General features: G+C 40.1%; 1 protein-coding gene across 4 annotated transcripts in view; it reads left to right on the top strand.

Moving 5' to 3' along the window:
* The window catches only part of LOC119561618 (Down syndrome cell adhesion molecule-like protein Dscam2), a 36,343-nt gene extending 26,501 nt beyond the window's left edge, over positions 1-9,842 (top strand). For 2 of the 4 annotated variants that reach the window (XM_037875204.1, XM_037875205.1), the window contains 15 exons: positions 196-406; positions 681-936; positions 1,033-1,176; positions 2,059-2,367; positions 2,445-2,600; positions 3,114-3,293; positions 3,579-3,953; positions 4,479-4,604; positions 5,357-5,672; positions 6,304-6,467; positions 6,873-7,121; positions 7,487-7,714; positions 7,826-8,093; positions 8,370-8,627; positions 8,683-9,842. In XM_037875204.1, coding sequence (XP_037731132.1) covers positions 196-406; positions 681-936; positions 1,033-1,176; positions 2,059-2,367; positions 2,445-2,600; positions 3,114-3,293; positions 3,579-3,953; positions 4,479-4,604; positions 5,357-5,672; positions 6,304-6,467; positions 6,873-7,121; positions 7,487-7,714; positions 7,826-8,093; positions 8,370-8,627; positions 8,683-8,803 — 3,361 coding nt within the window. In that variant the 3' untranslated portion in view covers positions 8,804-9,842. The remainder of the gene's footprint in view (positions 1-195; positions 407-680; positions 937-1,032; positions 1,177-2,058; positions 2,368-2,444; positions 2,601-3,113; positions 3,294-3,578; positions 3,954-4,478; positions 4,605-5,356; positions 5,673-6,303; positions 6,468-6,872; positions 7,122-7,486; positions 7,715-7,825; positions 8,094-8,369; positions 8,628-8,682) is intronic. The other 2 variants (XM_037875206.1, XM_037875207.1) reach the window with 2 other exon arrangements.
* Positions 9,843-15,101: the final 5,259 nt, after the last annotated feature.

Here is a 15,101-nt window from a genome sequence, read left to right as displayed (position 1 = left end):
GTTTGTCTTAATATTATGAAAGTAATTTCCTTTTATTTATTAGATTTCATGTGTTTAAATTTATTGTATCATGTTGACACAAATTACGCTGATGATGTCGAAATTAATTTCATAGAAAATAAAAGCTTGAAATATTGTGACATTTATATTGACGTTTTTCTCCGTACCTTGCCTTTTGTTTGCCTTTCGGGACAGCTATGACAGCGACCTGCGGGAGAGCGCCATTGTGGCCGGCCTGACCCCGGCGACCACCTTCCTGATTCGCATGCAGGCCATCAACGAGATCGAGCGTAGCGCTTACACCGAGGCCATTGTGCTCAAGACCCAGGAGGAGGCCCCCACCGAGGCCCCGTCCAATGTGCAGGTGCAAACGGGCGGGGAGAGCGAGCTGATTGTCACCTGGCAGGTGAGTGCGGCGTCAATTAAGACACTTAGAAAAAGCTGGTTTTTTAAGCCCAAAAATCAATTGTTTAATGGTTTTGATATGATATGATGATATATGATATGATACCATATTTTTTGATATAAAAAAAATGTTTTGTATTATTGTTTTTGAATAGAATTTGTTAGATACAAATTCTGGTATCTGGTTGTATATAATGATTGTATTTTTTTTTTAATCAAAATAATTTTCTATTATTTCCTAATGGCTTTGGTTTGTGTGCACCTATTAATTGCAGATACCGCCGCGTGAATCCTGGAACGGTGAGCTCATCGGCTACACCGTTAACTGCAGCGAGGAGAAGCAGAACATTAACTTCATCAGCGTGGTGAACAACTCGCTAAAATCGACGATTGTCAGCGGATGGGCGACAACCAAGGCGACTTTAAGGGGTCTTCGGAAGTACACCCGCTATGCGGTTACCATCCGTGCGATGAACAGCTTTGGTTCCGGACCCTGGAGTGCGGCCATCTTCGGAACGACGGCCGAGGGAGGTGGGTGGTTGAGTAGCTAATAAGCCCGTTTCGCAGACAGTATACATACATGAATATATTGCAATACGCGGCATGTGTATCTCAATCTTTTTGCAGTTCCTGAAGCAGCGCCGCAGACCGTCAACTGCACCGCCCTGTCATCGCAGAGTCTGAAGATTTCGTGGATGGAGCCACCGCTTCAGTTCCACGGCGGCATCATACAGGGCTATAAAATTTTATATCGCCCGATTGTGCATCAAAGTGAGTATATGCTGCAGGCACAGATGAGGTCAAAATGATAGCAGTTTTCTTTGGTTTAACTTAGGTGAGCTTTCTAGAACTATTTATTTTTATATAAAAATATAATTGTTTTTTCCAAGAGCCTTGGTTACAAAGAACAAGGGAGAACGTTAAGATAAGCAAGAAAGGAATATATATTAAAAGGACACCAAACTTTACTTAATCCTTTAAGACCCTAGGTCTATTATTTCAACCCCCACTGTATACCTCCACTTACTACAGCTGCGTCAGTTTGCAGTTGGCACTTTATGACGCTGATTTTGTTGATATTGCCAGGGCCTGAGAGCGCTGTGCAAACAGCTATAGATATGATACGATATCCAGGCAGACGGCACAGCAGGATGAGGATGTGCCAGGATGAAGTGGTCTGGCCAGGGGGGTGGAGGTAGGGGCAAGAGAGTTGCTCAACTTTATTGGTTTTGGCGTAGGGTTCAATGGGTTGGCGCTGTGGCCCATTGATGAGACTGCAAGTTGTTGATTTTGGCACTGATTTTTCAAATCTCATCAAATCAATAACGCCATCTGACTCTGCATCGAAGTGGTTTGTTCGTTAAAATTAAGAAAGTTGCAAAACACATATCAGTTTCAATTTGAAGCGAAAGAATTAAGCGGGTAGTTTGTAAATAAGCTTACAAGTAACAGGAGCAAGCAAGATAAATTATATTAATATTCAATTTATAGCATAACGAATATTGACAAGTTACAAATTCTTCTGATTCTGTTAAAAATAATTTGCAAAAAATGGGAAAAAAAATATTTTTCTCTTACAAATTAGAACAAATCTCTAGAATAGGTTATTCTTATACGGATTCTTCTTTGAATTCTTGTATTTTTCCACCCCAGTTGACTTCCCCGCCAAGCTGGAGATAAAACGCACCTCGAACCTGGAGACGTACCTGCACACCCTACACAAGGCCAGCAACTACTCGATCCGGGTGCTAGCCTACACGGCCACTGGCGATGGCCTGGCCAGCCATCCGCTCTTCTGTCAAACGGATGACGACGTACCCGATGCACCGGCGGCCATTAAAGCGGCAGCCTTGACGGCTGATTCCATTTTGATTTCCTGGCTTACGCCAAAAAATCGCAACGGGATCATTTCACACTACACGGTTTATTCGAGGGAGGCGGGTCGCAAGGGTCAGGCCAAAAGTAAGTATCAAAGAAATGGCGCCCAACGTGGGGCTGTGAAAAGTATACGGCCGTTTAATTTTTTCCGAACGGTTCAGCTCACATGGTGCGTGTCGACGAGAACGGGTATCCGGTGATATTCGAGTCACGCAGCTTGGCCGAGAATCAAATGTACGAGTTCTGGGTTTCGGCGTCCACATCCGTGGGCGAAGGTGAGCCCACATCGGTGATCGCCCAGGCCACCAATACGCGAGGTAGGTTGCAGCCAATAAATACAATGTACACACAAGTATTTGCAGACATGCACTCGGAGAAATAAATGCAAAATAGTTTTATACAAAAAAAAGATATAATTACTTGTGAAAAAAATTTATTAATTTCAAATTTGATCAAGGGAATTTAATTGAATTTTTTATATTGCTTATACACAACTCTTTCTATAATTTTAGTGACTTTAAGTATGTAATAATTATATAGAATGTGGGTACTATGTATTTTAAAGTTTTTCATAACATTTATGGTTTGTAATTATTTTGATTATTGTTAAGTGTAAAACTATTTAAAAATAAGAAAAAATTCTTTTCCCGTGTGCATGTATACAAATGAGTCAGTAAATTGTCGCTTTAATTAAAAATTGACAATTATCCAGCGTGCTGGCGAAAAGCCGCACAAGCCGCAACATTTTAATTTCGCTCACCTAACTAAATGTCCTGCCTTTCTGCTGTTGTTCACTTTGTGTTTTTTGCTCGCCGTTTATCCTGTTTCAGCTCCCGCCCGAATCGCCTCCTTTGGTCAGGTGGTGCGCAAGGCTGTGGGCACTGGGTTGGTGCTGGAGTGCCTGGCGGTGGGTAATCCCACGCCCCGAGCCCGATGGCTGACTAGAGATCGCCCCGTTACCTTCAGTCCTTTTTACGAGGTGACCAACGAGGGAAACCTGAAGATTCATCGTAAGTGCGGGGCTGAGTATAAAAATGAAACAATTGAAAAGAAATAAACCAGGAAATATAATTTTATAACATTAAGTGTTCCCAAAAGGTATTAAGATTAAAGATATTTATAGTATTCAAATTCGATGCAATGCACTCTTTAGAGCCCAACCTATTGGAACAAAGTAGTTTCCTGATATTTTCTTATCAATTCAGATAAGATGGGTAATCAGTTAAGATAATCATTTCGATTTCGTACATTTGCGAATGATTTTTCCATTTCCTCGTCACCCATTTTTTTCGCAGGCGTCGAAGGCAGTCTGTCCGGAAATTATACTTGCACGGCGAACAATCTGTTCGGCAGCGACGAGATCCAGTACCAGGTGATTGCGATGAAGCCACCAGCCGCACCGCAAATCATCGTGCAGTACGCTTCCGCCGACAGCATTCGTGTGAGCTGGGATGCCCCCGACGATGGTGGAGCCCCGCTGCAGGGATATACCATATCGTACCACACGGCCGGGGAGAGTTGGTCCATCACAGAGCTGTTGCCCGAGAATAATGCCTTCACGATCTCGGGATTGAAGTGCGGAAATCAGTACATTATAAAAATGTCCGCTCACAATATGGTGGGCTCGGGGGTGGCCAGTGAGGAAATTAACGTCTGGACCAAGGGCAAAGGTGAGTCGAAACTGGGCTGCAATCCCCAGTGGATCTGTCCTGAATTCAAATTTTGCCTGTTGACCACAAATGACACTCGTTGAAGTGGCACGCTACAGCGTTACAGTTATAGCCAAAATAATACATTTGTTTTTTGTTCAAATACTTTTTAATTTAATTATTGTCAAATATAAATTTTCAGACATTTAAAAGTGTATAAATATCAGTATTGAATATTTTAAAAAAGAGCTTACGATTTAAAATGTCGAAAGAGATCTGCCCCGGAATTCTATACGGGCTTGAAATAACTTATGAAGGTGTTTAAAACTATGAAACAATATATTATGAAGTCCGAAAAATGTATTACTAAAAAGTTTTAAGTCGTATAATAAGGGATTAAAAAGGAAATCAATTATAAATATATTTTCCCTTCCGATTTAACCAAAAATAGCTTTATTTTAAAAGTTATTTTCTTGACTGCTATTGTACGTTCCTCCTGCCCAATTTCCCATTCATTTCGTTAACATTTTCGATTTCCATTCGCAGCCTCCCAGGCGCCGAACGGCAACGAACTAATTGCCACAAATGCGACGTGCGTGAATTTGAAGCTGTCATCATGGCAGAATGGCGGCTGCAGCATTCATCATTTCTCCATCGAGCACCGACCGCTGGGTGAGTGCAAATTAGCATTGAATGCATGGGCGGGCCATTCGGGCTGCCACTTACACCCAGTTGAATTGGATGCCCTAATTCCTTGAAAAAATTATCCACAAGCCGATTATAGTATATTATTCATGGCGTCATTTGACTGCCATTGAAGCAGATAGACTCTCAGTTTTTCAATAACTTTAAAGTCAGTGAAAATGTTTAATGGTTTTTTATATTATAGAGAGACTTTTAAATTGCCACAACATTTTATACATTTTTTAAAGCTTTATTGTGCAACGATTTATAAAAGTTTATTCATCAGAATAACTAAATATGCATTTATCCATAGCCAAATGATGTTTAAAAAGCCATAAAATGAACAACGAATATCTATAGTTCTTATAAAAGTGTTCCACATCCATTTGTCATAACACCTTTTTCAAAAATGTTGCTCTACCTGCTGCGAGATTTTAATTAAAAATAGTAATTGCTTAATTAAGAGTATCCAGGCGTCATCTTTCCCACCTTCGGTAGCCCAGTTGCTGGCGCTTAATTTGCTTTAAATTAAATACAGTTAATATAATTATTTTTGTTTTCAATTAACTGACCAATCTACAGCCATTTGTATTTAAAAATATTTATCAAATTTATTCGGTAGTCCATGCCTCGTGCAACGTGGCGTATGATGCATAATTTCCTTTTTTCCATCTCTCTCCTTTCCGGAACCCGTTTGCCTGTGTACTTTGCGTGTGCTTTCCATCGGCCATTGCCCCCAGGCGACATACGGTGGACAGTTGTCACATCGGATATTTCGAATGCCGAGGAAAACCGTGAAAATTTAATCTTCTGCGACTTTCTGCCGGCCAAGTGGTATCAGCTGCGAATCTCCGCCACCAACGATGCGGGAAAAACGACAGAGCATTATCATTTTAGCACGACGAACATCGATGGCATCACCATTCCGCCGCCATCGGTATTCCCCTCGGAAAACGATTTGATGAACAATCTGATAAACTCAACAAATCCCACCAGCGGTGATTGGTTCGCAACGCTAATTGTCGTCTTCATCATCACGGTTTCCATCATAACGATGTAAGTGCGTCCTGTCCTGCTTTTATGCGAATTCTAGGGTGGTTGGGTGGATAGGTCTTTGGGTTTATCCTGGGAAAACGAGGGAATTGAATTGGGAATTGAGGCCCGGGCAGGACGAAGTCGTTTGTCGTAATGGCTTGCGAATGTTAATTAAGGATTTATTAACTCCCTTGCCGCCGAATGCAAAAGTAGCAAACGGGAGCTCTGCAGACAGAACAAAGAGATACCCCTTAATCCCCTGTGGATTAAATCATTTTAACAATAACAAAAATGTTGAAACTCTTTTGACTTTCATTGGATTAATTTATCCAGATGCATTGACCTGCTTTTCATTTAATATTGCACTTACTGCAAAAGGATATTCCTTACATATTTACAATAATAACGAATTTTAAAGTCTGTAAAATAATTTTACAGTAGCCTAAATTTGAATTTACTTTGTTTAAGTGTAAGCTGCACAATTACTTACTAACCTCGTTAATTTATGTATGAGGACTTAAAGGCTATTAGTATAGTTTGGTTAGCAAGTTATATCCCCTGCGATTTCCAAGTAATTAAAAGCAAGGAAACTTTTCTTCATAATTGAATAAGCTTCATAATAGTGCATTATTTTGCTTCCTTTGCTTCCCAGAGCCCTGACCATCAAACATCGACGGACTTTGTGTGGACCCATCGCCGAGGGCTACGAGTCCCGGACTTTACCTGGGGACTACAAGGAGGACCACGAAAATCGTCGCAATCAGCAGGTGTACAGTGCCTCCCCGGTTAAAACCGTAGACAAGGGAAACGAGTCGGGTAAGTTGATTGAGTCTGCAAACTTATAGGTGAAACGTGTTTCTCCTTAAAGAAAGCAATTAAACCACCTGTTACACACTCAACACATTGATTATAATAATGAAAAAAAAATATATATAGCTCAATAATAACATTTAGAGGCTTAACTCTGATAAGTAAAACTTAATTTATATTGATTTTGATTTTGTTTATGTTGATATGAAATTAAATTTAAAAAAATATTTGAAAATACAATAGAGCGTATACAGTTAACCTTAATAAATGAGATGAATATGCAAGGACTAACAATACCTTAAGCTATCTTTAGTTTTATGGATCTAGTTTTTAGACAGTATTAAGTGTATGTAATTTTTCCCAGTGCACTGTGTTATTTTCCCGTTTCTTTCCTTTGCGTGTCTTAACTAGAAATGTACGAGATTTCGCCGTATGCCACGTTCAGCGTGAATGGCGGACGGACTGGAGCGCCGGCCAAGACGCCCACACGTGCCGTGGCGGCACAAACGCCCCTCGATTACACAATGCAGTTCAAGACTTTCGGGCATCCGGAGGGCGAGAACCTGAATGCCACCGCCTATCCACTGCTTCCCAGTTCGGGATTCGGTCACGTGAAGAGCAAATCTAGCTGGCACAAACAGCGCTATTACAACACGGAAGGTAAGTAGCAGAAATTTATTAGGTGCCCATTTAAATCAGTAATCAAAAATCACTTCCTCTGCCAATAAAAATGTTATATATACCTAAATATGTTTTTCTTTTGAGAAACAAATAGTTCAATTAAGAAAAGATTAAAAAACCAGTGAGACTATTAAAATGTGAACAGAAAGTGTGTATATTTTATTTAAGCCTGTCATAAAAAACTGCAGTAGTCATGTGGTGTGAAATTGAAAAATTTGTCGGTGGTTGAGACTTCATTATGAATATTTTTACTTAATTTATTTAATTATTTTGTATTATTTAATTAAAAATTTAATTAATATAATTAATTGATGCAATTGAATGACTTTTTATTCCGTGCCAAGATGAGTCCACGCTGAGCAAGTCGATGACCATTGTGGCCGGCTCGCAGGCGGGACACTCGAAGAAATCCAATGGCGGGCGGAGTGCCAAGAGCAGCGCAGCCTGCAGCGGAGTGGTGGCCGGATCGGAGTCGGATACGAGCATCAGTCCCAGCACCGAGTTCTCCAACATGCCCACCTACCGAGTGCCCTGCAAGTCATCGCGCAGCAGCGACGGACGAGCGGTTGTAGGTGCGTATACGTAATACTTACTTAATGAACAGTGATAATATAAATTGCAGGCTTAACTTCTTTATTTTTACATTTTACATTTTTACATTTTTGATTTTACTTATCTTTCAGACATGTTCCGACCCGATTCCAGCACCGAGTCCAATAATGACCAGGGCTCGCCGGCGCCCGAGCGTCGCCACAACACCCCACGCCACGTCCTTGGGATGGGCCTGGCCATCGGACTGGGAGGCGGCGGTGGCGGCGGAGGTGGGGGCGGGGCCGGCGGTCCGCCGGAGAAACGGAGCGCCGGTCAGCGCAGCCGGAAGCACGGAAGCGCGGCCCAACAGCCCAGCAACCAAACGTTGGAGCGAAGAAAGTGCCCTGGTAGTAGCAACAGGTAGTTCAGGTACCTAAACCCTAACCAATCCAAATTAAATTAGTAAAAGTAAAGAACAATCGAAAAGAGTGAACAGAAACAGTAGGGATGGCATTCACTTGGATTCGGAAGAAGTATATAAATAAATGATCTATTCTATGACTTGTTCTTCAGAAAATACATAACCTTTTCTGTATAGCTTCAAGTGAATGTCACACCTATTGCAGAATATATTAGCTGGCAAAAAGCTGACTTGATCCTAGACTTATAAAGCCATATCTCCCGATGAATCTCTAGTTTAGACAGTGAGGTTGATGCGGAGACCGCGGCCTCTTTGGCCGCCTCCATAGCCGCCATGGCGGGGGCGGGGGTGGACTTGTCCGGCGGATTCCGTCCTCCGGCGGGATTCCACGACGGTCGGGAACCGGGCGACCAGAGCGATTGCGAGCGGGAACAGCGGGCACTGGATCTGGAGGTGCAGCGCGTGATGGAGAGCACCGGGGACGCGCAGCTGGCCAAGATGGACCGCGAGGAGTTGACCTCACTGTTGGCAAGGTAAGGTATCCGACGCCTCGAATTTATATTGCCGCCCAAAAGTGCTTGACTGTAGCTTGTGTTGCATGCCTGTAGCGTCTACCTACCCCGAACTTGAACTTGATCATGATCTTGAGCTTGAGCTTGATCTTGAACTTGAACCAAAGCCAATACTAACCAGTACTGCGAACCTCTAGGTATCACGAGAAGAAGGAGCAGGAGCGCCAAGAATACACGATACACGTATAATAGTTATCACTGTACTCGGCAGTTACACTCAGAAAAAACACACACGATGACATACGAACTGTGGCATTTAAATGCATTTAGCTAAGAACTTAGGTGTTGTTCAATAAGTGTACACTACTACCACGTTTATGGGGCTGACATATGCCAAATGACATTGTTTGTAAATAATTAACACTCTTTTTAAAGGTTATCAAATTATAATAAAACTTGTCTTTATAATCATTAAGTATTATTAATTCATTCTAACCATTATATTTTTCATGCAACCTAGAACAAAAATATTATTTACGACTAATTAATAAGCTCTTATAAAAATATCTACGTATTTTTAAACAGAAATATTGTTTTTACGCAATCAAGATGAGCGCATAAACGTGGTATATAAAGAATCTAGTTTGTAAGTTGGCACCCAAAGTTCTCGCACACTCGATCGAGCAAATTAAAGACTATATCTAGAGACTATATCTATAGAGATCTAACTGACTATTGATTACTGATGCTCCCAACTGATGTTGCAAGCGATTTCTATTGATATTGAAACTGATAATCGTTACGAGACGAGTTGAATTGTATCTGCTAGCTAGTAATACTATCGATATATACACACGCATATATATGTATGTAATTCAATTTGTTGTGATAAATTAAACTGTTCTGATGCAAAAAACATGTCAGGTTAATGAACTGCATAACTCGATTGACACTTTCGTAGGCACTCATAAATGCTGTTTATTTCATCGATGTCATTTCGTTTTTTTTTTTTCGATGGACTTTTTCACTCATTTGTTAAATTGACAAAAATCTGTTACTGCATTTATTGGAAAAGTAATAATTACGGAATTTAATTAAAAGTAGATAATCAACAATTAAATTGTATTGCTACCATAGGTAAAATGTATACATACGAAATACAACTAAATTAATATACATGCGGAGATGAAATGCGGCAGAAACCGAAAACCAAATACAGCAAATTAATTAAATAAAAGAAGTGTAAAAATAAACAAAATCAAATCGTGGTAATTTCATTAAAACCAAATTTGCCCAATGCCAACCGGCTGATGGGCAAAAATGTTCCACTTATCTGGTCAGTATATCCTATTTCCTCCCCCTTTCCCCTTCTCCCCACCCCCGCTCTCATCAAAGGCCCCAATGTCGATTTCCGTTTCTAAAACCCCTGGTTCAGAGCTGTGCAAATATTTATGCAAGCAAATGAGAGCAAACCAAATCAATCAAATACAGTGCAGTCTAACCACAAGCCAGCGGTCGCCATCCAGACAAACTCCGCCATTCCATTCCGTTCTGACCAAAACTGGGAGATTGGGAGATTGGGGATGGTATATATAGTTTGGAGAACGCACGTCAGTTAGGCAATCAGAGGAAGTTGGAGTTGCCGATGGTCGCCGCAATGTGGCTTCAATTTCACTAGGTAAACTCAACCACAAGATGAGAGACACACAACCACACACATGCAGCACACGCCGAACACAAATACACTGGAAAAAGGAAACGGAATTGGGGTCAATCAAAGATATATAAGTTTTTTACACAACACGAAAAGTTCTCAAATGAATATGTTCTAAACAAAACGATAATAAAACCTCTTGATAAAATATATAAACATAAGTGTTAGAACCTTCAGTAAAAATACAAAAATATTTTTACTTTCGTTTTTTTTATTGAATTAAAACTGCTAATCGGATTGACCTTTAATTCCATTTTTTTCCGTGCACAACCTCACCCAGAGAGACATTAAACATGCATGGCATGATGCTGCACTGTTTACCAGCTGTTTGTTGCCGACTTGAAACTTTGTCAATTTTCACAAATGTTTCAAACTTTTTCGAAGTCATGTCAGTAAGGTAAAATTCAAGCCGTGTGTGTGTCTGTGCGTGGCATTGTGACACACAGGCAGTCAAATCTAATGGGATTACGAAAGAGTTTGGGGGCACATGATAAAAAGGTAAAACATGAAACAGCAATGCCTGCATCCTACGTTGCGTATACGCAGCGATGGACACTCAACAATGAAAACGAAACTAAGAGCCGGATGCTATTCAATTTTAACTAAGGTGAGTTATAGGCTTAAAATGGTATTGAATTATATATAATGTTGTGATTTCACAAGAGTTTAAGGGAAACTTTAAGTAAATTCAATTAAAAAGTTAGTTGTCTAAACAACTCAGTCTAATAAACTATAAATGTTTTAAACTTTAAACTTAAGGCATTTTTATTAAAATTTGCCTTTCTTTCATTTACCATTGTAATTATCGGAAAATTCAGCCCAAGTATACACAATACGATCCATGCCACTTGGCTAACAAAATCCAAACACTTAACTCGATGCCCGGATTGTTGAGTCTAAGCCAAGCGCAAAACTTTTACTAATTAGCATGGAGCCATTTGCAAAGTTTCCAATTCATGTATCGAACTGTTTATGGAGTCCACACATTTTGGAGGCGTGTGTATTGGGAAAGCCGAAGTTTCGGGAGCTCCCCCTATTTTACAAGGACTTGCGTAATCAAAGCAGTAATTGACTGCATGTTGTGCCATTGTGCAAGTCTGCTTTTCTACTCTGCTCTGCTCTGTTGCTATTAATTATGGCAAGGCATGGCCTTACGCTCTGTGGTTCCGATTGCCATCTAATTAAGCATGAAAACACAGACCGCAGCCGTAAAGAGTGCACTGAGAGCTAAAATGATTGATAGAAATTGGAAAAGGTAAAAATCGCTAATATTTTTTGTGGATTTTAAAAGCATATTAATATTATGTATACTACATACGATGTTTAACATAGTTCTAGGACATTTTTTAATAACTTCAAAGCTCAGTCAAAAAATACAATCAACAACAATTTAAGGGCTTATGAGTTTTTCAATTTTAATGTATATTTTTCACAGCACATTTGACACTAAAGTGCGTATCTTAAAGTCAGTAAAACTTTATTTCCCGTGTAGAAAGACAGTTTGCTCTGGCAGTTGAAAGTTGAATTGCACTTAAGGCACATGCAAGTTTTATTAGGCTTTTGCTTCATTTGCAACCGAATGCGAAAATGCCCAAAAATCGATTTGGCAACCGCACTCCTGACAGTCACTTTGCGTTTGCCGTATTTAGGCTTAACGCTGACATGATTCTCGATTCCCGTCGAGCGAACACCAAAACCTTCTGGCCGTGTCCTTATGCATCGCTGGCCATCGGCTAAGGACTTGGCCAAAATCGATTTCAATTAGTTAAAGCTGCAAGCCAGGCAAGTCTACAACAAATAAGCACAAAATTGCAAGGAGATAAATTTGGCCAGCAAACACAATGGCAGGCATTCAGATTCTGGGGGCGCCACCATCGATGACGGCAGCAACAACGAAAACAATAAGGGCAGAAACAACAGCACCAGCAACAACAAGGACAATAATGCAATTTAAGCAAATTCAAAACCCAAAATTGCAAGAGGTTAGTAGTACAAGCAGCGCACTTGCTCCCCATGTAGTTGTAATGCACACAGGAAGCACACACTGCCACACACTCCCAGGATATACACACTGAGGAAAAAAGGAATATTGAAAATGAATAACAAAATAATTAACAAAACCATATTTCCTGTTTAAATCAAAATCTTGTTTTACCTATTCGTGCAATTTTTAGTTTTCTTGATTTACTAAGCAACATTTTTGAAACAATTTGTCTAACGATTAAATAACATTTTCTTAAGTCCTAGGTAGCTCTTTTCCCAGTGCACAGGACTCATGCAGGACCCACAAAAGCAGGACGCTAGGCAACCGCACTCCTGATGCACTTGCATTTAATAACGACCTCGATGGACCGGCCTTCATTGCTCAGCACTCAGAGAAAAAGTGTCTGCTTATACAATAAATTTAATAGTAAACTTAAAAGTATATGAAACATAATAGTTTTATTGATTAAAGATTTATCCCTATAGATAATTTTTTAAGCACTTAAATTTGTATTTTCTGTTTTTACTTTTTTGTGTCTTTTTTTTTCTGTGCATATGCCAGAGATAGTCCAGTTCGGTTTGGCCTCCTGGATGCAGGACATTATCTACAAATGCCGGGCAAATGCAAATGTCCTTTGATGCAGTTGCACATGGCGCCCAACTGTGCGACCCCCTACCATCCGCCCTTTAATCCCCATTCCCCATCGAGTGCGTAGATTGAAATGCAGCCTGCTGCTGCTGTCCAGTGCCTTTAATTAAAATTCTCAAATTACTAAAGGTAAACCCACTGCACGTCTTGTCATAAATTGCTGAAACTGTTTTAATGCGAAATGACAGGACATTTCCTGGCCTTTGCCTTGCCGATGAGGTCCTCTTGATTTATGCCCGAAAGAAATTGCAAAATACATATCCACATGACATCACTGACTTTCTAAGCATTAATATTATTCCAATTTTGAACATATTGGCGGGCCCTGGCTGTCGAAATGCAATTTTATTAACCTTAATGAAGGTATTCTAATGTTAGGTGTTATAAGCGTGTAATAAAATCTTGAAATAACTAAAATAATAATCATTTTTAACTCTTAAGTGCTTAGTAAATAAAATAATCTTCTATAATTGACTTTCTTGTTTTATATCGAGAACTTTTTAATTAAATTGAAATCTGTCATTTTTGTGACTGGTTTTTTCATTACAAATATATTTGATTTTTATATATACTGAAAAAGTTAAGTGACTATTATTGACATAATGATAATATGTCTGATAACGAGTCCGTTTTAAAGCAAATAGAGCGCAATTAAAGGCAAAGCTAACTTAACATAATGAGCAGACGTGGACCGTGGAATCGGGATATATTGCAGAGTGGGAATGGGGATCAGAATCAGAAGCTCCCGCCGCAGTTGCCGCCACAACCGCCGCCACAGAAATGCCAAACAGCTGCTGCCAAAGGCACTTGATGCTGGATTCTGCATCCTGGATTCTGAATCCTCGCGGAGGCTGCGGATAACGATGGAGATGGAGGAGCACCACGAACCAAAGAGTTGACTGCCTGTGTGCATCCTTTATAAAGACAGGGCATATAAAATGCAAAGAAGTGTTACAAATACAAACAGTCAGGGGAGCCAGACGGCCAGACAAACATACAGACATCCAGTCGGTTAGAGGGACGCACAGCCAAGTGCAATTCATGTGGGACTCACTTAAATAAAGTGCTTTTGCATTGCCTGGCTGACTGGCTGCCGGGATGCGGATGTGGATGTGGATGTGGATGCGATGCGAATGCCATGCGAATGCGATGCGAATGCCGGATGCTGGCGCTCCCTGATTATTTGAATTATCACAGGTTTATCCACCCACAGCGTGCAACATGTGCGGTGTTGGATTCATTATAATTCTGGCACCGTTCAACTATTTAACACAAAAGCCTTTGACGCACTCGCTTGGTCCTCGTTTAAGCATTCAATGGAATTAAACTGTTGCAATCGCCATAGAAAAAATAAAGGGGATGGGCCCCATGGACGTTTGCCAGGAAAGTTTTTTGGGGGACTTTAAAATATATATTTTTTTAGGGACTCTATGCCCCAAATGGAAATAAAAGTTTGTGTGCTTATCATTGTAAAATATAAAAAATCATGCAGATTAAGGTAAACTACTTGATACTACATTTTAGGTATACTATATTTGCTTTTGTAAAAGCTAAAGATTTTTATATTTCTTAGATTTTGTTAGCAACACAAAATCAATTCTCAAAATAGTATGCATTAAGCATTTTGCAGACCCCTTTGAAAACTATTTAGAATACCGTCACTGTCCAATTGCGTATCTTGAACACTTTCACAGAGCACTTTTCCACCCCCGAACTTAGAATTGGTAATTTGTTCCAGCATTTTTTTGTTGTCGCTCAACTTTTTCCTTTATGTGGTGCACTTTTCACTCCTCGGCTCCGTTCATTGTTTTTGCTCATTCGAACGTTGATCGGTTTCCAGTGCCATGTGGGTTCGCCTTGTGTGCAGTTGTCATCGATGATGCCGCTTCTGGGAGTCGTCTCGATTGCCTGGGGTACATGGAAACCGATTCAACTGGAAATAAAGCCAATTGACTGTACAGCGACAAATTCAAATTGAAAACATTTATGCCAGCAGCTTGAATGCCATTTATGATTGACAATGAGGGTTTTTCTTTTTTTTTTAAATAGTTCTTTATAAAATATACCCAATAATCTTTGTGAACAAATTTTGTTACAAGCGATTTCAAACAAAATAATTAACAACTCAGTTTTTTTTTTAATATATCTC

This window comes from Drosophila subpulchrella, chromosome 3R (assembly GCF_014743375.2).
Source record: "Drosophila subpulchrella strain 33 F10 #4 breed RU33 chromosome 3R, RU_Dsub_v1.1 Primary Assembly, whole genome shotgun sequence".
Taxonomy (NCBI): Eukaryota; Metazoa; Arthropoda; class Insecta; order Diptera; family Drosophilidae; genus Drosophila; species Drosophila subpulchrella.
Note: the sequence above shows the minus strand (reverse complement) of the source record. Positions and strands in the feature narration are given on the sequence as shown.